Source organism: Dipodomys merriami, unplaced genomic scaffold (assembly GCF_024711535.1).
Source record: "Dipodomys merriami isolate MVZ:Mamm:240054 unplaced genomic scaffold, mDipMer1.0.p SCAF_52, whole genome shotgun sequence".
Taxonomy (NCBI): domain Eukaryota; kingdom Metazoa; phylum Chordata; class Mammalia; order Rodentia; family Heteromyidae; genus Dipodomys; species Dipodomys merriami.
In genome coordinates, this window is record NW_027206091.1 from 8120280 (window position 1) to 8147415 (window position 27136).

General features: G+C 51.9%; 1 protein-coding gene across 1 annotated transcript; it reads left to right on the forward strand.

Annotated features, from left to right (window-relative positions):
* Positions 1 to 19: 19 nt before the first annotated feature.
* LOC138811163 (protein Smaug homolog 2) lies at positions 20 to 26827 on the forward strand. Its single transcript, XM_069998819.1, has 13 exons — positions 20 to 97; positions 11249 to 11654; positions 16972 to 17442; positions 20656 to 20895; positions 21248 to 21357; positions 21480 to 21566; positions 22069 to 22408; positions 22544 to 22629; positions 23003 to 23121; positions 23557 to 23755; positions 23892 to 24015; positions 25147 to 25230; positions 25434 to 26827. The coding sequence occupies exons 2-13, from the start codon at positions 11459 to 11461 to the stop codon at positions 25460 to 25462; spliced, it is 2085 nt and encodes a 694-aa protein (XP_069854920.1). The 5' UTR covers positions 20 to 97; positions 11249 to 11458; the 3' UTR covers positions 25463 to 26827.
* The last annotated feature ends 309 nt before the right edge of the window (positions 26828 to 27136 follow it).

A 27136-nucleotide genomic window follows, 5' to 3' on the forward strand; every position in this document is an offset into this window, starting at 1 on the left:
CGGGCCAGAGAGGGGGCGACGGCGGCGGCGGTGGTGGTGGTGGTCTGAGGAGAACCGGGCGGCGGAGGCGGCGGCGGCGGCGGCGGAGGCCGAGGAGGTGAGTCTCGGGCCCGGGCCTGACGAGCGCGGGGCGGTGGCGGGTCGGGGCGCGCGGCGCTCCCCCTTGGGGCGACCCAGGCCGCGCGGGCGGCCCCGCCCCCTCTGGGACCCCGAGCCGCGGGCGGCGGCGGGCGCGAGCGCGGGCCTCGGGGGCCTAGGTCCCCTCGGGGGGGCTTCCTTCCGAAACGTCCCTACGCCCTCGCGGTCGTCGAGGGGCCAGGCTGGGGAGCTGCCTCCTGACGCCTCGTCCCCATGGCCGGGAAGCCCCCCGGCCCGTCCGACGGGCCCCCCCCGGAGCCGCCCTCCCCTTCCAACCGCCGTCTCCGGGGACCTCGCTGTGGCCGCCCCTCCCTCCCCACCCCAGACTTGCCCACTGCCCCCCACCCTGTGGCCCCCCAGCCTCCTGTAGCGAAAAAAATATCCTGCAGAGGCCACTCCTCGTCCGCTCCCACGGTGTATCGCTCACGTTTTCCCCCTAGATTTCGCCTCACTAAAGGGAAAAAAAAAAAACAAAACTTAACCAACCTCCTGCAGAGACCCTCTGAAGCCCTCCCAGACCCTGGGCATTCCAGAATCCCCCACCCACCCACTTGGCCCAGCGTTTACCCCAGACTTGTCTCTCCTCACCTATTCCAAGATTTTTCTCTCCTTCCCTCCTACCTACCCCTCCATTTCCAGAAATTATCTTCTCGATTTGCCTCCATGTCCCCCTCCCCAGATCTCTCCGAGTGAACCTCAAACATCTTCCCGTAGTCCTTCCTGGGAGACCCCAGGTACCCCTCGAGCTACACACTCACATATAGCCTTGTACCTGATTGTAGCTGTCTCCCAGGTATTTCCTGGCCCTACCACAGATCACCCTTCTTGCCCAAAGCACTCCCAGAGATCTCATTTCCCCGACAGCTTTCCACCCTGCAGTGGTTTACAGATACGTCTCATGTACCTCTGTCTTCCCTCTGAGACCTCTTTTCTAAAAATTTCTTCTGGAGATTGCCTGGAATCTCCAGATAACTCTTCTGCCATATTCCAACACCGTTTCCAAACCCCCTTTTGCAAGAATCCAATCTTTTCCAGTAACCCATTCCACCTTGTATAAGGAGCCCCAAATATTCCAACCCTCTCTTACATTCTCTAGAACTCTTCTTAGATGACCTCCAAGTTCCTTGTGACTTGATTTTGGTGAACTTTCTGAAGATTCTCCTTTTGAGGAGACCCCCACATGCAACTTTCAGGAACCCCCTGTATCAGAGATCCTAGGAGCCCTCTCAGACCCTCCTGAGATGGAAGTCCTTTCCAGAGACACTCCTGAGCATTCCCACCCCTACCCCTGACTTCCTGCCTTACTTTTCTAGAGCTACCTTTTCCTCACAGCTCCCCTGTGGAATACCCCACACACATACCTCATCTTCCCTCAAAATAATTCCGAGCTCCTGCACTTAGAGTCCTAGAGTTTGTTGAGGCAAACTCTGGACCCTGACACTCTCCCCACTACTAGGAGTCTCCTACCATGTGCCCTTTTGGAAACTACTCAGAATTTCCTCTTCATCAGAGATCTCTGAGGTTTTTTTTTTGAAAAAGATTCCTCTGTCATCCCACTCCAGTAGGACACACATTCCCCAGATATACCCTTTAGGTCATGTTCTCCAAAACTTCCCTGTCTCAGGAGTGCACAGCACTTCCTGAGACTTCTCAAAACTGTCCCTCTCCATCCCCCTGACATGCCCAAAAAACTTATTCAGAACTTTTGTCAAATTATTCCCATTAGGATACAACCCTGGCTTCTCCCCATTCTCACTCCTCTGGAATTAATTCAAACCATTCAGGGCTTTGATTCTCCTTTATCCCCTTGGAGGCCCCCAACTTTCCCCAGACTTCTCCCCCAACTCTGTCTCCTTTGATGATCTCTCTTTCTCCCCTTCCTCCTCTCTTCCTTTCCCTCTTTCTACTCCCTTCATCCTCCTGGTCTCTTAAACACCTCACACACTCTGAAAATTCTTGTGCTCAGATTATTTCTCTTAGGTCTTACCTTCATAGACCTCTCCTTCAGAGATGCAAAGATGAGAAGACCCTTAACACTCTCCTTAGAGACTTCTTGGGGACATTCTCCATTTTGCTTTCTTTCACCTTTGAGGTCCTCCTCACTAAAGCAACCCTTGGCCTATGACAGTGGTCCTCAAAGTCTGGGCCCTGGACCAGTAGCAGCATTTGCTGCTCCTACCCAGACCTACTGAATTGGAAACCTGGGAGCAGGGCCTAGCAATCTGGGTTTTTAGCAAACCCTCCTGGTGGTTCTGAAGCACATTCAAGTTTGAGAACACTGCCCTCTAGGAAGATTCCCTTCACCCATGGTAGGTCCCCCAAGGATGCTTCAAGGTGTGCCTCTTAAGCCCTGCTGCCCAGGCCCATTTTCCTTGGGAGAGGGTCCCTTTGTGAAGTCCCCATCCTCCTGGAAGCCTCCTTACCTGACCTGTAGGGCCTTGACTTCTTCACCAGGTTACCCCACCTTCTGAGTAATTAGAGTCTGCCTTTGAATGGTTCCTTTTCCCTTTGTGGTTTTCCTTCTGGCCTCTCCTGCAGCTTCTGCTTGAGAGTCTTACCTCATTGCACACAGGGGTCCATCTCCCCTCTCCTCTCCTCCCTCTTCACATAGGCACCTTTAGATCTTCATTCTATGTCTTAACTGACAAATGTTCTCCATTGTACCTGATAGAGCACCACTTACCTTCTCCCCTGTGTCCACTCACCCTTGCTAGCCTGGTGGCTTTGGGAGCACAGGGCTGGATTTTGTTCCTCTGGGAATCTCCGACCTCACTCCACATTAAAGTTCAGTGCATTTCCATTCAAGTTCTCTCTTTCTCTATCCCCTGGCCTCTCTTCCCCACCTGCTTCTGCATACAAGATGTTCCTGTGCTACTTCCTGATCTGAGATACCCTAAGTTCTGTTTCTGGTGACCTGCCTCACCCTGTCTTGGTTGGCAGCCCCCCTCAGCCTCTGTAAGTCTGGAGCCTTTCCGGGGCTCTCCACTTTGTCCAAGGGATTGTGTTTCTCTCTGGAGCCAAGAGGAGGAAGCAGAGGCTCAGAGTCTACCTTTAGTAAGCCCCCAGGCCAAAAGAAGGCTTGGGCAGATACCCAAGGAAGAACATGAACTACAGACTCTGCACTGTGGGGATCTGGCAGTGAGAGGGGTAAGATTTTATGGGAAAGGTGGTATTTAATCTGGGGTGGGGGGGGTTCTCCAAGAGTTGGAACCATGCTAAAGTGGTACCCAGGTAGAGGAAACAGTTTAAACAGTGGGTCACATACATGCAAGCCAAGCCACCTTATCTTTCACATTCATAGGAACCCTCCCTAGGAGAGTAGGTCAAGTACCATTATCCTCAGTTTACATGTTGAAACAGAGGACAGGTGGGACTAAGAGAACATCTGTAGGCCCTGCTGGACGTTCTCGTCAGATAGAGTTGGTGGGTACAATGTTATTGTGGTGTAATCATTAGGAATGCAGCCTTCATCCCTCATTATCCCTTCCCAAGGACAACTCATTTACCTTTTCTAGTCCTTACTTTCCACAGCCATAAAGCGAAGGGGGTACTGGACACTGGTAGTTCATGCCTATAATCTTAGCTACTCAGAAATCTGATATCTGAGGATAGCAGTTTACATCTAGCCCAGGCAGAGAAGTCTATGAGACCCTTATCTCCAATCAACTTCCAAAGAAAGTCTGAAGTGAAGCTGTAGCTCAAAGTTGGTAGAGCACTAGCCTTGAGCAAAAAAGCTCAGGGACAGCACTCAGGCCCTGATTTTTAAGCCCGAGGATAGGCAAACACACACACACACACAGAAACACACACACAGAAGGTGGTTATATCCTCCTTCGTGCAGTTATGGGGACTAAATAAATTCATACACGTAAAACACTAAGAACAGTGTCTTACTACACGTTAAGTGCTAAGTGTTACAGAAAGTGGCTCATATGAGCTGGGTCTCTAAAAAATGGAAGCGATAGAACTGTAGCTCAAAGTAGTTTAAAAAGGGGGGTTTTGATCCCTGGCACTGCAAATGGGGGAGTGGGCAGGAGGATTAGTTGGTTCATGTTACTGAAAAGTCCAGAGCTAGGCAAGCTTCAGATAGCTGCATCCAGAAGAAGTTCAAATTATATATTCTGTCTTTTCATTTCTGCACTGAATTAACATCACCCTTAACAGGTTTCTGCTTTGTGGGGACAAGTAGCCCTTGCTACCTCCTGGTTTAAATCCCACCTCTCCCTCAGCAGGCTCAGTGGGATGCGAGTTTTGTTTTTTGTTTGTTTGTTTTTTTTGGGGGGGGGGTCGGTTGTGGGGCCTGAACTCTGGGCCTGGGCGCTGTCCCTCAGCTCTTCAGCTCAAGGCTAGTACTCTACCACTTGAGCCACAGTGCCACTTCCGGCTTTTTTCTTTTTGCTTATGTGGTGCTGAGGAATTGAACCCAGGGCCTCAGGCATGCAAGGCAAGCGCTGTGCCACTGAGCTACCTTGCCAGCCACGGGATGAGAGTTTTTTTCTTGAGGGTCCCCATGAGTATAAGACAGATGATGGCCGGGCGCTGGTGGCTCACGCCTATAATCCTAGCTACTCAGGAGGCTGAGATCTGAGGATCACGGTTCAAAGCCAGCCCGGGCAGGAGACCGTGAGACTCTCCAATAAATCACCAGAAAACCGGAAGTGGCGCTATAGCTCAAGTGGTAGAGCGCTCGCCTTGAGCTGAAGAGCTGAGGGACAGCGCCCAGGCCCAGAGTTCAAGCCCCACGACCGACAAAAAAAAAAAAAAAGACAGATGATGACAGAAGGTCCTTGGACATGTTTGGGGTTCTGTGCTCTGGAACTGGCTCTCTTGCTTTCTGAGCCAAATAAGACTCTGATTGCATCCTATAACCTTGTCCTTGCTTACCTTTCATTAATGGTAGTTTGTCTCCTCATTGTCCTCTGCCCCATTCTCTGTTATTTGGACCCAGAGAAATTGTATGTCTGACCCAACTCCACATTCCTTTGGGATTTCATGGGAATAGGCAGAAATGAGATGGGTGACCTGGCATGGTGTGGGCCTCAAGTATGGAATCTAGGAGTCCTTAACCTTGGCTTTGGGTTTTCAGGGCTCAGACCTCTTAAGAGAGTTACCTAAATTTCTGTGAATGGAGTTTGGTTATTTTGGTGTAACCTTGTCAAATAGGCCAGTGGAGGGCAGGCTATAGAGCAGCAATGTATAGTACATGGAAATCACAGATGTCTCCAGCCTGTACTCAACTCATTCATTAAGCGATCTGTAGAAACACTGTTCCAAGTCCTGGGGAATACAGAAAGGGTCAAACAAATTAAGGCTTGAGACTGATGGCTGAGAGAACATGTAATCCATAAAAGAAATCTGAACTGGACACCTGTGGCTCACACCTGTAATCCTAGCTGCTCAGGAGGCTGAGATCATCATTCAAAGCCAGCCTTAGCAGGAAAGTCCATGAGACTCTTATCTCAAATTAACTTCCAAAAAAATCCACAATTGGAGCTGTGACTCAAATGGTAGAACACTAGACGAGCAGAAAAGCTCAGAGACAACCGAAGCCCCTGAGTTTAAGCCCCAAGACTGGCATTGACATGCAAAGGAAGGGAAAAGAAGGGAGAAGCAATGAAAGTGTTGAGGAAATAAAACTGTAGATGTAAAAGGGGTTAGTTTGGCCACTGTAGACAGAATGATCAGAAATGGCCACTTTGAGGTGATAACAATTGAGCTTGATAAACTGGAAAGATGAAGGTACCGGTTGTGGGGAGATCAGGGAATGGGACCATCTAAATTAAGTGCTATGTGTATGGAAGGGGGTGTTACACTGGGAAATTTGTCACAGCTATTTCTTGAGAACCTGTGAATGTACCAGTTGCTGTGCCAGGAAGGGGGGGATAGAGGATGAGGAATACAGCCATAGCTTTCCCTTCTCTGTGGCTCCCACAGTCTCGTGGCTTGGGAAAAGGTACATTCTTTGAAGAAACACCTCTTGATGATATTAAAGACTTTTTTGTACTGGAGAAGTGAAGAAGATTGGGATAGATATGATCCCAGCTTTGATTGAGAAGCCATGAGACGGTGTTTTTGTTATTGTTCTTTTTAAATCAAGACAGTGCTATAACTTAGTTTAGAAAGTTCCCTTTGCTTTCCAGTCTGAGGAAAATAGAGGAGCAAGCATGAAAGCAGGGAGACAAGTTAGGTGCACTGGTCCTTATGAGAAAGGGACTTGGCTGAGAGAAATGATATACTTGGGGTATAGAAAAGCCTGGGACTTGGGGCTGGGAAGGTGGCTCAGTGGTAGACTGCTTGCCTTGCATGCATGAGGTCCTGGGTTCGATTCCTCAGCACCACATAAGCAGAAAAAGCCAGAAGTGGCGCTGTGGCTCAAGTGTTAAGAGTGCTAACCTTGAGCTAAAAGAGCTGAGGGACAGCACCCAGGCTCAGAGTTAAGGGCCCACAACTGGCAAAAAAAAAAAAAGAAAGAAAAAAGAAAAGCCAGGATTTGAAAGATTTGAGAAAGGAATCCAGAGTGATGCTCGTAGCTGTCATTGTCTCACAACTCTGAGACTGAGGACGGCCAAGCCCCCTTCACTGCATGGCAGGACAGAATCACTTGCCTCACATTACATAGGTGCAACCTGCCAGTCTAATTCCAGAGCCACTTGGGTTTTAGAAAAGATAACATGTTAAGCTGGCATTACAGGCAGATGCCTGCAATCCCAACTTTGAGACTGAGGCAGGAGGATCTCAGGTTTGAAGGCAGTCTAGACTATATAATGAGACCTTGTCTCAAAACAACAACAACAAAAAACAACTGATGACTTCATCTTCAGGTAATCAAAGATGACAAAACCAGGGCCTGGGGATGTGTCTTGGTGGTATAGTACTTGCCTACCATGCATGAAGCATGCATGGGTTCGATTCCTCAGTACCACATAAACAGAAAAGGCTGGAAGTGGCACTGTGGCTCAAGTGGTAAAGTGCTTACCTTGAGCAAGAGAAAGCTCAGAGACAGTGCCCAGGCCCCAGGACTGGAAAAACAAAAGCAAAACCAGAAGATGAAAAGAACCTCAGAGTTGTTCACAGAGAGGTGATATAATATCCAGGAATTGAAGACATCTCTAAGTGCGAGAAAGAGAGCAGGGAAAAGTCAACAGATTTAGCAATCCCCTTCCCTCTCCTCTACTCTCCCCAGAGCCATTCATACAGAAGGCACTGTGTAACACTGAGGTGACAGTGTGAGGTTTCTGAAAATAATGGTTCTTATGAGAAACACTGGGCTCCTTTGGCTTCTGACATTTTCTCTAAGGCTAGGAGAGTGAGTTAGCCTTAGGGTAACTATCTTGTTCGTGAAATGTGTCTTCTTCAGCCATGAGGGGTGGGGAACATAAGAAGGGCCAAGAATAAGCAGGAATGCTTGTTTGCCTGGAGGTGTTGGCATTAGAAGATGTATGTAGGCCCAGAAAAGGACTTAAAGAAATAGTAGCATTTTTGTTGCTAGCAACAAAGGCAGAATGTCTGGCTCTTGAGAGTCTTGCATATGGTCATGAACAAGTGGCTTATCTTCTCTGTGCCTCAGTTTTTCCATCTGTCAAGTGAGACGATTCCTACAGCACATATTGATTACATATTCATGTATTGCTGTATGTGTGCCTGGGTTTGCATGCATGCATGTGTGGCACTCAGAATTGAACCTAGGGCCTTTATATGCTCAACAAGTACTCAGCCATTGCGCTGTACTCCTAACCCTATGAACATTTTCAAAATAGGAGTTTTTATGTTACAAACAATTTTTGCTTGGTGTGTGTGTGTGTGTGTGTGTGTATGTACATGTGTGTACGTACATGTGTGCACTTGTGTGCTGGTACTGGAGCTTGAACTTAGTGCCTAGCTTTATTGCTGACGGCAGGTACTCTACCCCTTCAACTACAGCTCCACTTCTGGCTTTTTGCTGGTTAATTAAAGTTAAGAGTCCCACACTCTTTTCTGCTGACTTGTCTCCAAACTACAAAGATCTTCAGATCTCAGCCTTCATAGTATCTAGGATTACTGGTGTGAGCCACAGTCCAGCTTACTTTAGGGTTTTGTTGTTTGCTTGTTTGTTTGTTGTTGGTTGATTGTTGGTTGTTTGTTGGTTGTGGGGCTTGAACTCTGGGCCTGGACATTGTCCCTGAGCTTTTTTGCTCAAGGCTATCACTCTATCACTTTGAGCCACAGTGCTACTTCCAGTTTTCTGGTGATTAACAGGAGATAAGAATCTCATGGACTTTCCTGCAGGGGCTCAGATCTTAGCTTCTTGAGTATCTAGGATTACAAGCTGGAGCCACTGGCTCATCATGCTAGGTAATTTTATATATACAATGTTTCCTTCAGTTTGTAGAGCAACTGCACTGAGAAAGAAACTGAGTTACTTATTAGAGATCAACATAGCAAGTAAGTATCAGTGATGATGTAATGTTTTGTATAGAAGTGATCAAGTAGTTTAAAAAAAAAAAGCAACTGCAATTGGCCCAAGTCAGAAAGGAGTGCTTTGGTCTATGCTTCTCGAAAGTGTGGGCCAGTGAGGCGGCTATAGGCTGGATAGATCCAGGTTTCAAATGATGTGGACAGGTCTCCATTTTCTCCCTCTTCTCCTGATGTGGTTTTCATCTGTGTGGGCTTCCTTTGGAAGCAGGCTTCTGCCACAAAACATCAGAGATGCCAGCTAGTAATCCAGACCTTTTTCTTCCTGGGTAATTCTAGCAGAAGTCCAAGAAGGCCTCTCCTCTTAGAACCTCAAAAGGTAGCTGGTTCTCTAAGGGGAACTCAGGGTGCTCAGACCATGAGATGGGATGGCTGTTTGGCAGGTGAACCCAGCACAGGAAGATACTGGCACAGGAGGTGTCTTGGAACAGTCAGTGCTGATGCCTCATCCAGGTCCTCTTGCAGTCAAGTCCTTGGGTAGAGGGGCTGGGGGACCTCCGGTTTCTTTGATGGAAAGAAATCACACAGACCAAACACTCTGTCCTGAAGACATAGGGCTCACTTTATTTAGGAATAAGGTTTTTAAAACTGCAGTCTTAAACTACCTTTATTAAAGCCCCTGGTGTTTACTCTAGCCTGCCAGATCCCCCCTCCTTCACTCTATCCTTTTGACAGTGTGTTCCCTGGGCAGAGGGGTCACTCCTGGATTTAAACCAGAGGCTCTGGGAAGGAGAGTTAGCAGACTTCTTTTTTTTTTTTTTTTTTAATTTTGCTAGTCTTGGAGCTTGAACTCAGGGCCTGGGCATTGTCCCTGAGCTTCTTTTGCTCAAGGCTAACACTCTATCACTTGAGCCACAGTGCTATTTCTGGCTTTTTCTGTTTATGTGGTGCTGAAGAATTGAACCCAGGGTTTCATGCATGCTCAGCAATCACTCTACCACTAAGCCACATTCCCAGCCAGCAGACTTCTTATTTTCTCCCAGTTTGTGGCCATCTGTTCCAAGGATCACAGGCTATGCATGTTGCTTGTTCTATGTCATAGTTCACATTTGCTGTTTTAATGATTAGTTTCCAGCATTTAAAAATGAAGATTTTTGAGATTGGAGGCATGGTTCAAGTGGTAGAGTGTCAGCCAGATTTCTAGCTCCTTATTTGAAAAAACCAAGACTGTGTAATACTAGACCTCCCTTCTCACATGGCAACAGATGATTCGAACTGAATAGTGACTCCGTGTAGACTTGCAACTGGCTGTTGTCCCCACTGGCCTGCTTTGTTCAAAGTCTGGTCTAGTGAGCACCATGTTGGAAACTCCCATTCTGTCCCAAAGCTTCACCAAGAGAAATTAGATTAGTATGTAGTCAACAGTTTGTTTGGGGAGTACATTGCTGTTGCTCTTGCTCAGGAAAGGCAAGAATGCCCAGCTCTTGGGCAGGTGCCATGGTTCACATTTATACTTCTAGCTCCTCAGGAGGCTGAGATCTGAAGGTTGTGGTTCAAAGCCAGCCCAGGCAAGAAAGTCTATGAGACTCTTATCTCCAATGAACCACCAGAAAACCAGAAATGATGCTGTGGCTCAAAATGGTAGAGCACTAGCCATGAGCAAAAAAGCTCAGAGATAGCACCAGAGGCCCTGAGTTCAAACCCCAAGACCACCACCAACAAGAACAAAGAGTGCCTAGCTCTGGTCTGTTTGTGGATTTGGTCCTGTTTTTGCTATAAATGCTGTTGGCATATCAAACCACCCATCACAACTGCTCCCTCTTGAAATAGTAACGTGTCCTTATGTCTCAGGAGTTGCCAACCAGTGAAGGAACCCCTCCCACTCTCCAGGGATGCTCATCAGCCTCTGCTTGACCATGTCCAGTGGCAAGGAACTTCCTCCATCCTCACTTGGCAGCCAGGGCATTTCCTGGACAGATCCATTAATTCACACTTCTTCCCTACCTGGGGCAGCTGTTGCCTCCCTGGGGATAAAAGCCACACAGTGCAGGATCTGAAGAGGGGAAACTGATTCTCCTCAAGCCTGTGAATTATCATTCTTCTTCCCTACATATAGGCAGTCATTGACCACTAGTAAGTAACACTGTGCTTTCTCTGCCACAAAATAGAATGCAGCCTTATTATTTTGTTTTTGTCAGACCTAGGCTTGAACTTAAGACCTCTCTTGCTTGGCTTTGTCAAGTTTGGCATGCTGCAACTTGAACCACACCTCCGCTTCTGGCTTTTTTCTGGCTAATTGGAGATAAACTCACAGACTTTTCTGCTAGGGCAGGCTTGGAACCACGATCCTCAGATCTCAGCCTCTTGAGTAGTCAGGATTACAGGCATGAGCCGCCAACTCAGCTAAAATAGGACATTTAATTCAAATGATTGTTTTTTTCAGTACTGGTGTTGGAACTCAGGGTCTTGTGCTGGCTAGGCAGGCCCTCTATTCTCACCTCCAGTTGGAGTGGTTCAATCATGAAGGCCACTCACACCATTTCTCTGGATCTGGTAGTGGGAATGAAGTTGATTTGAGTCTGGCTTTGGCTTCCACTTTCTCCCAGGAGCTTGATTCTGCAGAACAGGTACCCTGAGAGTACAGTCACAAGGCATCCACACCCACCTCACTGGCATAGCTTCAGCCACGTTATTCACTCTGATCCCTTTTCTTTTCTAGGAGCCTGGAGAGGTGTGGCTGGACCAAGACCTCCCCAGATGTGAGCACGTCTCCTCCTCCCCTCACCACCCGTTGCCACCACCACGCCAGGGAACGTCCTCAAGCCCTGGCCCTCAGGGGAAAGATAACAGGAGACCAGAGCCGAGACCATGTGACGGCGCTGGCCCTTGCCACCGCCGTCACCCGCCCCCTGGCCCCAGGCCCGGCACCATGATGTTCCGAGACCAGGTGGGCATCCTTGCTGGCTGGTTCAAGGGCTGGAATGAGTGTGAGCAGACAGTGGCCCTGCTGTCCCTGCTGAAGCGAGTCACCCGTACCCAAGCCCGCTTCCTGCAGCTCTGCTTGGAGCACTCGCTCGCGGACTGCAGTGACATCCACCTGCTGGAGTCGGAGGCCAACAGTGCTGGTGAGTCTCTACCCCAAGGACTAGCCAGGGACAGGATGCAGACCTGGAGCAGGGCCAGACACCTGCTCAGTGGTGCTAGGCGATGGCCAAGGGAATTTTAGAACTCTCCAAATTCACATCATCCTATACTAATCTTTACCCCCAAAAATGTGGCGGGGGGAGCAGGGAAGGTAAGTTTAGATGTAGTCTTCTTCTTCTTCTTCTTTTTTTTTTTTTTTTGATTGGCTGTGGGGCTTGAACTCAGGGCCTGGGCATTGTCCCCATGCTCTTTTGCTCAAAGCTAGTGCTCTACCACTTTGAGCCATAGCACCACTTCCAGTTTTCTGGGTGATTCATTGGAGATAAGAGTCTCAGCCTTCTGAGGAGCTAGGTTTACAGACATGACCCACCAGTGCCAGTGTAGATGTAGTGCTTCATACAGTTCTTGACCAGCCCTGTGCCCTTTGGAGGTGGTTTGGGGGTGGGTGAGCCAGGATTCTCTGGAGCTTGTTCCTAGAGATCACTCAGAGGTGGCCTTCTTCCACAGACTCCTTATTAACTTTGAAAGCAGTGCTGTTTAGTGGCTCTGGGTTCAGATTGTTTAGGTTGAAATCCCAGTTATCATTTATCATGGAACCCAGTGTTTTGAATTATCTGTGTCACAATTTCCTTATCTTACATCGGCTGTGATTACCATACCCACCTTTCAGGGTACCTGTGAGAAGTCAGCAAGTTATCCTGCTCAGAGCTTATAGCAGGCCTGCCAAGTAGGAGGTACTCAGCAACTGGTAATGGCTTGTGTGACAGTCCTTACCACTACTCTAAGAGTCCCTATCCTTATTATTCCCATTTTATAGCTGAAGGAAACCAGCTTGGGCTGCTAGCATTGTGATTTGGGGAGCGTCAGAGCTACCTGGCCTCCCTCCTCTTTCCCCAGATCCATCCATCTTAGCAGCAATCACCTGTATTTTTTATGAACATGTCACAGAAGCACCACGGTTGTAAGGGCTGGGTGATTGATTACTCAAACCAGAAATCACCCAGACCTGCCACCCTCCCTCAGCTCCAGCACCAAGGGCAGGAGTGCTGTTGGTAACGGGCTCTACTCCCAATGCCATCCTCCCCCCACTCCTACCCCAAGTAGACAATAGGTAACCCAGTGGAAGCCCTCTCCTTCCCTCTCCCGAAAGCTGCATACTCACTCCACTAGTGACCCCACTTGTTAACCTAGTTGTGACTTTGATGGGCCTGCCAGTCCTCATGCAGGCCACCCCATTACAAGGACTGAAACCCCTCTGCAGCTCTTCAAACCGTTTCAAAACAGGAGACCTGAGCAGAACGGCACATGCTCGGTGTTCTTCTGGAACTTAACCTCCATGTCCCGTTCTCTGCTTCCCTCTTTGACTGTCTTCTCCATAGATAGGGTGGGGAGCACAAGAATTGACCTACTCTAGCTTCATATCACAGTCCCAGAGACTTTCTGAAAAATTCCATGAGGTCTAGGTGCTATCCTAGATGTTTAAAACCCCTGGATGGCTCTGTGTGCGCCCAGTGGAAAACCTCTTGTCGGAAACTGAGGCTGCTTCTGGTTGAGCCCAGGAGTGTGACAAGGACGTTGGAAATGACCAACTGAAAGAAGGGGGGGGGGTCACATCCTGCGCTGTCCCTTCCTCTCAAGCCTTTGGGGAGGATGAAGGGAGGTTTCCCAGTTTCATGGAAACAGAGCCTGAGACAACATCCAGAAACAGAAAAGCAATTGCCTAGTTCCAGAACATGCTGAGAAGCCCCAGGGTGAACCTTCTTCTAGTGCCATCTTGCTGCTGTTTGGAGCTGGGACATTAATCCTGGCCTTCTCCTCCTAGAGCCTGCTGGGACTAGAAGGTGTTCCCCTGGATAGGAGGGGAGGGAGGGGATGGGAGCCAGGCGAGCTGGGTTCCCTTCCCTCCCTCCCTCTCTGGACCACATTTCCTACATTTCTTCCCACTGCCTCTCTTCTGAGTCAGTCTCCATATCTGGCGGGTTTAAGCCCTTCCCTCTCTGGCTCCCTGAATCTGGGTGGGGAAACTGAGGTCAAGAGGGGGCCATGGCAAGTGAGTCACTAGAGCTTAGCCATCATGTCTCCACCCTCCACTTTCAGGCCGTACGGACACAGTTCATCAAACAAAAATGTGAGTCCCTGGCGCTCCCCCTTGTCTGCTTGAGCTGGGCTGAGGCAGAAAAGGCATGTTTGGAGCCAAATCCCAACCCTTGGCTGGTACCAGAGGCTGCCATGATGGTTGCCCCAGCCCAGCATATAAAAATGGGTTTGCTCTTATGACAGTCTTGGAGATATATTTGGCTCTTGTGATTTGCCAGGACCCAAGGTCATGACCTACTTAGCTCTGGTCACCTGGCCTGCCCTACCCTGTGACCTTTGCCAAGGAGGACACTCATAAATAGGATTCCAGGTTACAGCCTGGTGAGAAGCAGCCATTGATGCCACCCCACCCCCACCCCCACCACTCCCCCTTCCCCACAACCTCCAGAATTTCCTCACTGCTTCTTGTGCCTCTGGAGCTTAAGATATGTGTGCTTTTGCTAAATAACCACATGGAATTCCTCACCCATGTGAAGGTCCTCAGGGGGAGCCAGCTCCAGATGTGCTCCCTGAGTGCTTCTCCAGCCTTGAAATAGCCTGGCGCTGTATCTCCAGCTGGAGCCCCAGCAGCAATGGTTAATCACCTGAGCACTTGCACATGCCAGGTGCTTTCCATGAAATGACTTTGTGACCTGGGACCTTTACTTAACCCATGGCACAGAAGTCACCCAGTCCCAGAGAGTTTATAGACCTGATCCACGGCTGTATGGACCCGTTTAAAGGCTGACTTTTGAACTTGTACTTTCACTGCACTCTGCTAGGACCTAAGGCAGAGCAACCCCAAGGCTGGGGATCCTAGGGAGGGCACACATCTTCTTGGCAGTGTTTGTATTCAGTTGTACAGGTATTCATTGGGCCCTTGCTGGACTAAGACTCTGGGCCAGACTTTGCGGCTCTGGGCAGGAACCTAAAAGTTCCATCCCACCCATCATCTGCAGCCCCAGCTGAGCTCACCCCAAGGGGCCTGAGGCTGTGCAGATTCCCTGGCCCAGTTCCAGTGCTCATTGATGCTTCCCAGTCATGGGCGGCCCATCTTTCCCAACACCACCATTGCTTACACATGAACACATCTCCCCAGGGTCAGCCTCCATGTGGCCAAAACCATGGCCTCCTTTCTGGGCACTAGAACAAGGTCCTTCATTGAGCTCAACCCTTGAGGCTGTCTGTCACGTCCCCTGGCAGTACCAGAAGAGAAGCTGCGTCCCTTACTCCTGGGGTCCTGGCAGTACTGTGGGGTGGGGGAGGGCCCAGACAAGGCCTCTTTCTCTCCCAGATGCCTCTGGCTACCCTGCAAGGCCTGAACAAGAGCCATAGAGAACGTCAGGGTAGGAGGGTAGGAACGAAGGGGCAGGCTGACTGCTGGAGAAGAGCAGAGAAAAACAGACATCATTAAGCCATAGTTTGATGCTCATGAAGGGCAGAGGCTGTTAGATGGTGGATTTTTTTGTTGTTTTTGTTTTCTGTACAGGGTCCTGGGGCTTGAACTCAGAGCCTAGGCACTGGCCCTGAGCTTTTTTCCTCAAGGCTAGCATTCTACCACTTGAGCCACAATTCCACTTCTATCTTTTTTGGTGCTTAATTGGAGATGAGAGTGAGTCTCACTAATTTATCTGCCCAGACTGCCTTCCAAACTTGATCCTCAGATCTCAGCCTCCTGAATAGCAGATTACAGACATGAGCCACCAGCACCCAGCTTTCAGATGGTGTTGTATGTACATCACAACCTAAATCTCAGCAGCCCCATAATCCTTCATTTACAGAGGAAGGTATTACCCAGGGATCTGCTTGCCAGCCAGGGCACAAAACCTTTACTTTGTCCCTAATTTGATTTGCTGTATTGCTTCTTGCTTATCTTCAGGAACTGGAAGCTCAGGGACTGAGTTTAGGGGAGGAGATTCAAGAAAGTTCCTTATGTGACCCAGTGAGAGATGGGGGAGACTTCCTGTCTTAAGGAAGGCTAGTCTACTTTGGAAAGATCAATCTTTAAATGTGGAGATGGCCTGAGGGATAGCTTTGTGTGATCATGGGGGGCGGTTTCAGATACAGAGAAGGGTATGGTCTCCTGGCTTTGTGTGACAGATAATAAAGGGGATCTGGAAAGCCAGCTGGAGGTGGGGGAAGAAAGGAAGGTTATAATGAAAGTTTCTGCCAGTTCTGGAAGTAAACAGACCTGAGCTTAACCTGTCACTTACTAGACTTTTCTCTTTACTTCCCCAATCTTGTTTGTCTGCAAACTGAAAATAAAACAGTTAAGGCAAGGGAAAGCAGACATGTTCTTAATGTGTCCAGCACATACCAGATGCTCTGTAAACACAGTGTGTGCATGGTAGTGTGAAATCAGGCCACGGGTTTCTAAAGGTGCACAAGGCCTTTCTTCAAGTTTTTCTGCAAGTGGCCAAGAGTCTATCCTGGAATCTGAAGCCCCAGGGAACTTAGCTTGAAAAACCTTCAGTTGATGCCCTAACTTAGCCTTTGTTTCCTGGGCTGGTAGATAATGTACATTAACCAAGAGACTAGAAAGAATCAGCTAGCATTTGCTGAGTGCTGACTTAATGCCATGATCTTCACATAATTCCCAGCCACCTGCTGGGTATGGCTGGCTCTGGGTTCCTCTTCACAGAGGTAGAGAGACCAGTTAAAAAGCAACAGCAGGCATTTATTCAGTGTATGCTAAATGTCAGGTCACTCTCCGTTCTTTATTAGCTCATTGAATCTCAGAGCAACACTGTGAACTGGGTACTATAATTATCTCCCCACCTTTGTGGGAAAAGAAATCATATTTTGATGAAGTTGACTTAACCCAAGGTCTAGTGAGGAGTCTAGACCATCTGATTCCAGAGCTCAAGCTTCTTAGCTGTGTGTGGTGTTGCCAATCAGGAAAGATGCTGTTTAGTGGTGAAAGGTATAGAGGATGTAAGGATGGGATATAGCAAAACAGGCCTAGGAATGGCAGGAGGAATTTAGGTTCCAGCATAGCATATTTGAGGGTCACTGCTGATGTTTAAGAACAAGAGTCTCAGGACCAGGAGAAATTAGAAGCAGGGTGAGTGTTTGATCTCATCTGTATGAGGGACAAGATCAATGTTGATGAACTGAGAAAGGAGGGGAGCCCAGATCAGAGGGGGCAGACCATGGGCAGCTCTTGGGTTCCCGGTGGTGTCCACTCAGGCCCTCCTGACATCTCATCTCTTCCTGCTGCAGCCATCGTCAGCCAGTGGCAGCAGGAGTCCAAAGAGAAGGTGGTGTCTCTCCTGCTCTCCCATCTGCCTTTGCTTCAGCCTGGCAACACAGAGGCCAAGTCAGAGTACATGCGGCTGCTCCAGAAAGTGCTGGCCTACTCCATCGAGAGCAATGTCTTCATTGAAGAGAGCCGTCAGCTGCTCTCCTACGCCCTCATCCACCCGGCCACCACGCTGGAGGACCGCAACGCACTGGCCCTCTGGCTGAGCCACCTGGAAGAGCGGCTGGCTAGTGGCTTCCGCCCCCGACCAGAGCCCACATACCACTCACGTCAGGGCTCAGATGAATGGGGGGGACCTGCAGAGCTGGGCCCCGGAGAGGCAGGGCCAGGTTGGCAGGACAAGCCACCTCGGGAAAATGGACATGTACCTTTCCACCCATCCAGTTCTGTGCCGCCAGCCATCAACAGTATTGGGAGCAGCGCCAACACAGGTAAGAAAGTGGTCAACTGAGCATCTTCATTTCTATGGCCTTGGGCAAGTCCCCTAACCTCTCTGGTCCTCAACTTCATGAGTAAGGCAAAGGTGAATATGACCTGGGATAGACATTTTATTGTACCTATGCTATAGGGTGTTGTGTTTTTTTGTTTTGTAAGTTTGGGGTCTTGAACTCAGGGCCTGGGCACTGTCTCTGAGTGTTTTAGCTCAAGACTAGTGCTCTACCACTTTGAGCCACAGCACTACTTCCGGTTTTCTGGTGGTGAATTGGAGATAAAAGTCCCATGGTCTTTCCTGCCCTGGCTGGCTTGGGACCACGATCCTTGGATCCCAGCCTCCTGAGTAGCTAGGATTAACAACCGTGAGCCACTGGCACCTTGCTGTTTTGTGTTTTGTTTTTGACAGTACTGGCTTTGAACTAAGGCCCTTGAACTCATTTGGCTGGTGCTCTACCATTTGAACCACACCACCACACCTTCTTGGGCTCCAGGCTCAGGGTCCCTACAGATGTTTTTTTAATGCTCATTTTTCTTTTTGGCACAACTGGAACTTGAACCCAGGGCTTCACACATGCTAGGCAAGCAAGTACTGTGATACTGAGCTACACTCACTAGATGCTTAATAGCTTTAAAGGACTAACGTTGAACAATGTTGAATCAGGGTTTAAGCCAAAAGAGAGAAAGGAATTAGGCAACCACAAGGAAGGTAGAGCATGAGCACAATTGGCCTGGGGTGGCAGGCAGTGGGGGTCAGTGTGCGGCAGTAGCACTCACCTTCACCAGCTGCCCTTCGCTCTGCTAAGGACTACACATGAAAATGCAGACAGCAGATGCCCCAGTGTGCCTGGTTCCAACTGAGGCAACAGAGCCAGAATTTGAACTAAGGTCTTACAGCCCTAGTGTGTGTGCATGCGCATGCCAAGGGGACTGAAGGATAAAGTAAAGCTTTTAGATTTTAAGCAGTTGCAGGAAACAGGAAACCATTAAAATATTTTTGAGTGGGAAGCCAGGATTGGCCTGGGAGGGCAGGCGGGGTGGGTTTGGGGTCCTGCCAAGGACAGGCCGGGGTTTCTTGGAGAGTGGAGGCCCTGGGTCTCCAGTCGGCATTCCTGGTCTTTGAATCCTCTGCCGTGGCCAGCCTCCACACCAATGCACAGCCAAGCAGGGCTCCTCAGGAACTTCATGATCCTTCCAATCCCAGCCCTTTCCTGCCTTCAGAGTCTCCTGTCTCTTCTTGGCTGAGAAAGGGAGGAAGGAGTAGGCCAGAGGCACAAAGGCTTGTATTGAGGGTTCTGCCCTGTAGACCAGAGTGTGCCATCTTCCTGCAGGAGTCCCAAGTGGAACAGAAACCAGGATGGTGGTGGGGGCGTCTGAGGGAGCCTTGAACAGACCATCTCCAAGGGCCTGGGCTGGGGCAGGGGCTGAGGCTGGCCCCACTGGGTGGCCTTGTGCACCGGCCTCTCCCTTGGGTGACTTCCTGGCTGGGAGCATGAGGCTTGTCACAGGTGGTGACAGAAGGTGATTTGGGGTTAGGACCAAGCTGGCCTCCTTCCTGGGCAGGATGTCAGTGGACCACTGGCAGGAACCCCAGCCTTCCCGTCAGAACAAGGCCGGTGGTCTCTGTTCCCTGCTCCCTGTGGGAACTGGGGCAAAAGACTTCAGCTTCCTGGGCCTGGCTGTCCTCGGCTACCCAGGCTTTTGGCTTTGTTTTTTTTTTTTTTTTTTTTTTTTTTTTTCTCTAGGCTGCCTAGAGGTACTTCTGGGTTCTCTGTGCCAAACCGCCTGCCCTCTTAGTGCCCTTTTGTCCTGTATGAAACTTGGGAGGCTTCTGTGTCTTGGGCCCCGGGCCCGATCTTGGCTGCGAAAATGATTGGGTTGGTGGCCATCTTGCACAAATCCATAGTTCAGTGCAAAGTCCAGCGAGTGCTAAGGGCTGTGGGCTCTGGGCTTGTGGCAGCCGTGGAGGGAACTTGAGGCAATGCAGCTGGGTAGAGAGGATGGAGGGGAGAAGAAAGCCACGGGCTGGAGAGAGTAGGCCATGGGAAGATCTAGAAGCTCACAGGAGCCTGCTTTGTCTTGGGAATAGTTAAAAATCAGGTTACAGGCCTCTGCTTCCTCAGAATTGGGAATATCAGCCATGTGTGGGTGGTTCATGCCTGTAACCCTAGCTGCTCAGGAGGCTGAGATCTGAGGATTGCAATTCAGAGTCAGCCCAGGCAGGAAAAGAAATGGGATAACTCGAGGGTTTGAAATGTCCTGTGGAGGAGGGCCTCGTGGGTAAGCCAGTTTGGGCTTTAGGGAGGGTCAATGACAGAGATGTTGAAAAAACAATCCACGCATCTCATTTTCTGTACAAGTACTTAGAGAAAAATGGCTCTGTGGCCAAGACTCACTGTGGTGACTAAGGATATATTGACAGCTAAGAAGACAGGTTCTGTGTTTCACAAAAATTTTCTAGCAAATAAACAAACGAATTTCAGGTTATCAGAGATGCTGTGGGGAAGCTGAGAGCAGTCGTGATTGAGGTTGGAACAGTGACCTCATATTGAAGGTTCAGTGTAGGCCGCAGGAGGGAGCGGGAGGGGACATTTGAGATGAGACCTGAGGGGACCAACTGCTGGGATTAGGAGAAGCTAGCAGGTAAGGGCTGGTGGTATGTCTCAGTGGTGGAGTGCTTGCCTGGCATGTGTAAAGCTCCAGGCTCTGTCACTAGCACTGCCCGGGAGGGTTGGGGAGGGGAAGGAGGAAGGCAGACAGGCAGACTGGCTTGAGAATTCCAGGAGAAAAATGGGGGCTGAGGAGAGATGAGGGCTTCAAAGGCCCGGATGGACCAAGAGCCTGAGCTCTGGGGAATGAGAGAGGTCAGGTGAATGGGGGGCCAGGAGTGAAGAAGAGTTGGGATTTTTTTGTTTGCAGCATGAAGGAAGCCCCTGGGAACTGAGCAGGGACTGTTGAGATCTGTGTGTTTTACGAGGCACCCTGAGGACCAGGTCTGTAGGAGACAGGAAGGCAGGCAGGACACTGAGGAGGCCATGACCATCACCCCAAGGCAGGCTTGCTGGGGCCTTGAGCAGAGGTTTGCCAGCTGCTGGGTGTTAGGGGAAGGAATGAGCAGTATATGAGAGGCAGTACCCCTTGGGCCCCAGTGTCCCTTCCTGGAGGATGATGGGGCTGGTGGGGCTGATGTCTCCTTCTCCCTCTCTGGCCAGGTCTCCCCTGCCAAATCCACCCCAGCCCGCTGAAGCGCTCCATGTCACTCATCCCTACGAGCCCCCAGGCCCCTGGTGAGTGGCCGAGTCCAGAGGAGCTTGGGGCCCGGGCTGCTTTCTCCACGCCCGACCACGCCCCCCTCTCACCCCAGAGCAGCGTGGCCTCCTCTGGCAGTGAGCAGACGGAGGAACAGGGCTCTAGCCGGAACACTTTCCAGGAGGATGGCAGTGGCATGAAAGGTACACCTGGAGCTCTGAGGACAGAAAGCCAATGTAGCTGCCCCCTCTTTCCCGCCCCCCTCCCTGGAAAAGGTCTTAGAGGAGTGGATGGCCTCTGTCTTTTGTGCTCAAGACAGAGCAGAGAGACCCACATCCACCCTCCCAGGAAGCCAAGCACCCAAGAATATGTCACAGCAGTGAGCAAGTCCTCCTGGGAGTCTCAGGCAGGAGCTTCCTGCCAGAGTAGCTAGGACCGAGTGAGCCCTCCCAGTTTTCTGCAGTTTTTAAGGCTCCCTGTGGCCCATGCCTTCCCCCCACCTTCCCTCTGGTCACCAGGGTCAAGGTCCTGACCCCATGTCCTCCATTTCCACAGATGTGCCCTCGTGGCTCAAGAGCCTCCGCTTGCACAAGTATGCAGCCCTGTTCTCCCAGATGAGCTATGAGGAGATGATGACCTTGACCGAGCAGCACCTGGAGTCGCAGGTGAAGCCAAGGGGACTGGTGGGGAGGCATTGGCACCGGCACCCTTTGGTACTAGGTACTGCCCTGCAGCCCAGGCTGCCCAGGAGAAGGCACCCAGCTCCCTGTCTCTGTCCTTCCCACAGAATGTCACCAAAGGGGCCCGTCACAAGATAGCCCTGAGCATCCAGAAGCTTCGAGAGAGGCAGAGTGTCCTCAAGTCCCTGGAGAAGGTAAGGACCTTGTTCCCTATCCCTTGAGATTGGCCTGTCAGCTGCCAGGACCATCTCCTGGGTCTCTTCGCTCCTCAGGTCTGACCACAGCCCTAGGCAGTCAGGTGCCAGAGACCAAGTTCACATCAAATGGCTCTCTAAGCGGTGTCATATGTGCTCTTTAACTTTTCTGACTGGTCTATCTTTCTGGTAGGGGAGTTAGTCCCTCCCCTGTGTGTGTGGGGGGGGGGGGGGGTGCGGGGGGTAGGTGGGGAGAGAGAGGTCGCTTTCCATTGTTGCCTTCTGTCTTTCCATTGTTGCCTTCTGGCTTTTCCTCCCCAGCCTGTGGGGTCTTGATGTGGAGTGGATCTGAATCCTCCTCATGGGCCCTTGAGACACCACAGTCCTCTGCCTTAGAGGGGAAGAGCCAGCAATACCCTCGCTGTCCCGTCTTCCCCACGGCCTGTGTGAGCCCTCCTCCCCCTGGGGTATGCCCCTGACCCACAGTGCCCTCTGCACACAGGACGTGCTGGAAGGTGGGAACCTGCGGAGTGCTCTGCAGGAGCTGCAGCAGATCATCATCACCCCCATCAAGGCCTACAGCGTCCTGCAGGCCACCGTGGCCACCGCCACCGCAACCGCTACTGCCAAGGATGGGGGCCATGGGGACCCACTGCTGCCAGGTGCTGAGCCTCCCCTGGCCCACACCGGCACAGACAAGGGCACCGAGGCCAAGGACCCACCAGCTGCAGACAGCTACCCCCCTCCACCAGCTCCAGCTCCCACTGATGGCAGTGAGCCAGCCCCGGCTCCTGTCGCCGACGGGGACATCCCTAGCCAGTTTACACGGGTGATGGGAAAAGGTAAGGATGAAACCCAGCTTCGACAGTGGGAGCAGCAGGGATATACCTGAATCTGCTGTCTAGAAGGTGAAACACTGCACGAAGTACCTTGCTGAGACTCTGACCACGCATCCCTGTCCTTTCCCTGTCTCCCAGTATGCACCCAGCTGTTGGTGTCCCGACCAGATGAGGAAAACATCACCAGTTACCTCCAGCTCATCGAAAAGTGCCTGACTCATGAGGTAAGGCCTTCACTGAGCTACTGAGCAGGGGGAGGCTGGCCCACCCCACTCGGGCCCTGCATGGTCCGGCCCAGCTCACTTCTCCACCCTCATCTCGCTGTGGACTTCCAAGGCTGCTTCTCAAAGCACTCATTCACGCCTGCGCTCCGTCCCCCCATTTGGACAGGTTCCCGGAGACACCTCGCCCACAGCGCCTGCAGGCTCATCACGACGCTTGCGCCACCTGCCCTAATCCTCTTGGGGGAGGCGGGAGGTTGGCCTTGCCCCTTTCCATTGCACAGGTGTCTCCCCAGCCAGCATTGTCTGGCACCAAGTGGAAGGCAGGTGGAAAGGAAGCACCTCGTTGCTCCTTCCTTGTCTTCCCCGATTCTAGGCTTTCACAGAGACGCAGAAGAAACGGCTGCTGTCCTGGAAGCAGCAAGTGCTGAAGCTCCTGCGAACGTTCCCACGCAAGGCCGCACTGGACATGCAGAACTACCGGCAGCAGAAGGGGTAGGGGTCGGGGTTGGCCAAGCTCCCCCCCCTCCCCCCCGCCAGCCCTTGTGCTTGCCAGCTGATTGCCTAAAGAGATGATGGCATTTGGGGCTGGGGTCCCTGTTGTGGTACTCGAGCAGTGACTACCATCTTAGGAACAAGGCAGGGTCAGGGATCAGGATGGAAGGGGGGGCCCTGAGTTCCATCCCCAACGCCTACAGAGACACTGTCTCCCCACCTTTCATGGGGAGCTTTTGAAACGCCTTCTTGTACCAGACTAGTTGCAGAGTCTCCCCCCAGAGGCTGCTTTGAGTGGACACAGTCCGGCCCCCACCCCCATCCAGATGTGTGACACAACACCTCTCTTCCATCCTCCTGTGGGGTGGTGAGGAAGGGGGGGCACACATGGGCCCATGCATCTAAGCTAACCCTCCTGCTTTCTGCTCTCTCCAGCTGGGCGTTCGGCTCCAACTCTCTCCCCATAGCTGGCTCTGTGGGGATGGGGGTGGCCCGGCGCACCCAGCGGCAGTTCCCCATGCCTCCTCGCGCCCTCCCGCCTGGCAGGATGGGCCTTCTGAGCCCCTCGGGCATAGGGGGCGTCTCCCCTCGACATGCCCTCACCAGCCCCAGCCTTGGGGGCCAGGGCCGACAGGTGAGCCACATGGAGGCAGGTGCTCTGGCACTCGGTGGTGGGGGTGCTGTGTGTCTGCCCTTGTGCTTGTGTTCAGCTCCAGTACCTCTGGGCCTCTTCCCCACTCACCCCTTCTCTCTTCCCACGGACCCTGCAGAACCTGTGGTTTGCCAACCCTGGAGGCAGCAACAGCATGCCCAGCCAGAGCCGAAGCTCTGTGCAGCGCACCCACTCACTCCCGGTCCACTCATCACCCCAGGCCATCCTCATGTTCCCTCCAGGTAAGGCTCCCACCCCAGGCGCCGCTGCTCAGCTCCCACCCCCTGCAGCATGGGAGTGTGTTCTTTACCCTTTCTTTCTAAGCTACCTACCTTCTCTCAGTCCCTCACCCCCTTGCCCCGCCCCCCATTCCCTATGCAGTGTTGTGTGTCCACAGTGGCCACTGTCACTGTGGCTGTCTAGGATCATTCAGTTTGGAAGGGCTTGAAGAGTGAGAGGTCAGAGCCGGAGATTGCGGAGAGGGGAATCCTGCCTGCCTGTCTGCTGTCATGGGAGCCAGTGACTCTACCTCACTCTCAGCTCAGTCCTGCTCTGGAGGCTGGAAATGGAAGGCTCTTTTGCCTCCACCCAAAGACTCAGCAGTCGGGGGAGTGCTGAATGGGCAGGGGGTAGATCAGAGACACGCCAGCCATGGGTCATGGGTCCCTGCTTCCCTGGAGGAGGGGGGCTTGTTGCCTCTTCCCCATCTGCATATGGGTGGCCTGCCCTGGACCAATGGCTCTGGGCCGCCCCCTCCATGGGGATTCTGAATGTATGAGGTCTTTATGAGTTCTTCCTCATGAGGCATCATTCTAGCACCCAAAGGAGCCACAGACGCTCTTCTCTCCCAGGTGTCAGTCCTCACACAAAGATGTTTCAGGAGAGACAGGTTCTACTGGGACCTGATCTCAGGACTCAATGGCTGGTGGGTGGTGAGAGGAGATTGGAGCCGGGTCTTCTAGGCCCAGCACCAAAGCAGCTCACACCTGACAGCAGTGGGGAGCACCGAGGTAGTCGGGCCTGCCAGGTGCCCAAATAGGAAACAGGTCCTTGGGCGAAGTGGTGAAGACAGGCCTTGGGTCGCTGAGCCTGCTTGGACCACATCCTGTCCTGAGCAGCAAGCGCAAGTGAGCATAGGAAGACTTTATCTTACCTGTTGGCCCATGCAGAGAGAAGAGGTCAGCATCGGGGAGCAGTGCTGCCTGGTGTCCCTGTCCTAAACAGCCACAGCCTGTGGGCCTCCAGGAAAGCTCCTTCCGCTTCCTGTTCTCCATCTATAACTCTGGCCACTACTGCCCCACCTGCCTTGTGATATCTGTCCCCAGCCCATCTCTGTCCTTGGTCCTCCTTCACCGCCCTGTTCTCTCTCTCAGACTGCCCGGTCCCTGGGCCTGACCTGGAGATCAATCCCACCCTGGAGTCTCTGTGTCTGAGCATGACAGAACACGCCTTGGGTGGTGAGCATTTCCTCTTTCCCTGACCCAGCACCCACCCTCCCACCCATGCCTCCACCTCTGAACCAAGCAACTTGAGGTTCTGAGGGGCCCAAGGGGAGGCCAGACTCCAGGGAGGGCCGCCGGGATGACAGGTGACATGAGTGCCTTCCTCAGGCCTCCCGCCAGCTCCTGATCTGCCTCCCTTCCTCCCTTTCTCACCACAGATGGGACAGACAAAACCTCCACCATCTGACAGGACCCTCAGCCCAGCGCACCCATGGGCTCCCTGGGCGGCGGGCGGGGACAACCCCCAGCCGCCTCCTGGGCAGCAAGAGGGTGGGCTGGCTCAGCTACTCGTTCTAATATTTTTCTACTCTCACCCTCTTAACTTTTGTTTAACATTGGCACACTCCTTGCTCACTCCCAGGCCCGTTGAGAGAGACTGCTGAGGCCGGGGGGGCTGGGGGGGGGCACTGAGTGGGTGGCCAGGATAGAAGGGGCAAGGACCAGCCAGACTGCCTGTCCCTCCCCTCCCCTTTCCTTTCCTCCCTACTGCATTCCACCTGGCCCAACCCCACCCCTGCCTCCTCCAGACTGCTGAGCACTGCCCCTGCAGTAGGGCAGACTCCCTGATGATAGACTGACTGCCACCTTGTGGATCTGCTCTGAACCTCACCATGGGGGAGGGCGAGCCAGCCAGGAAGTCACTGGAGGAGCTGGGGAGAAAAGGAGGGCGAGGAGTGGAGCCTCTCTCTCCTCCCCAATGCCTTCCCCTCCAACATTCCCCCAGGACAGGAGCCGCCTTCTCACCTCTCACCGTGTTTGTCAGAGGTTCTCTACAATTAATTTCTTAGGCCTATTTAAGATGCATATTTATATAGTTCTTAATGGTTTTTCTCTCTGATCATTCCCTATCATTTTTAGAATCCCCAGGCCTCTCTCTGAGCCAAGACAGTGGCAGGGGGAGCCTGAACTTTATAAGAGGAGAGGGCAGCGCCCCCTCCTCCAGACCCCCTCGCCCTCCTTACTCCCCAGCCCTGGCTCCCAGATGCGGAGGATGAAGGCGGGCAGCCAGGCAGCGGGGAGGCTGGAAGTCTGTTGCCTTAATGTCCCCTTCCCCCACCAACACACTGTCTCCGCTCCTGGGTCTGGTGGCAAAGGACTTGGAGGTCAGGAATACAGGAAAGGGGATTGTTCTTCTGTTTGTTTTTCTCCCTGTCCCCCTCTCTTTCAGCCTCGCCCCTCCCCCATTGTCATGACCTCATGTAAGCGGAACACTATATCCAAACCCAGAGGTGCGTCCCAGCTTGAGTCACACAGCCCCTCTGGTCCCAGTTCCTGATGAGGGCTTGTGCTGGGGCCCAGGTGGAGGGAGGGGGGTTGGGGGTTCAGACAGTGGGGAAGCCAAGTCCCCCTATTTTAACCTCCTCTCCCCTCTCAACCCACCCCCACTCACTGGGACATTCTCAAGCTTTTCACATCGAAAAGGAAAAAAAATGTTATTTTTAGATACATTTTATGAATAACTTTTGTTATGAATATGGCTGGTAACCATTGTGTATGTTATTAAAGATACAAAATGTTGGGGAAAAAAAAACCAAAAAAAAAAAAAAAAGAACCAACAAAAAACCCCCTTGAAAACCACCACCCTCCCTGCACTATCAGCCCGTCCCCAGCCCTCCCTGCCCCAGCCTCCTGCTCTGTGGACCTCCTGTCCACCGAGCCTAGGGAGGGGGAAGAAGCCAGGGGGCTAGGGTGGCCCTGGGGACCCACCTCTGTTCCCCACCTCCTCTCCCAGTGCCGGGCTGGGCGGGGTGTCAGGTGTATTTATGTACCTCTTGCACACTCATCAACCTATGCAAGTTCCCGCCCCGGCCCTCCAGGTTGCTGTGCCTTGGCCCATTCCCCTCACCTGGCTTCTCCAGCC

Bases quoted from the DNA above. Each gene is read 5' to 3' on its own strand.
- LOC138811163 (XM_069998819.1), top strand. From the start codon at position 11,459: ATGATGTTCCGAGACCAGGTGGGCATCCTTGCTGGCTGGTTCAAGGGC. The intron at 11,655-16,971 runs GTGAGTCTCTAC...TTCCTGCTGCAG, and splicing joins GTCGGAGGCCAACAGTGCTG to CCATCGTCAGCCAGTGGCAG. The intron at 22,630-23,002 runs GTAAGGCCTTCA...CCCCGATTCTAG, and splicing joins AAAAGTGCCTGACTCATGAG to GCTTTCACAGAGACGCAGAA.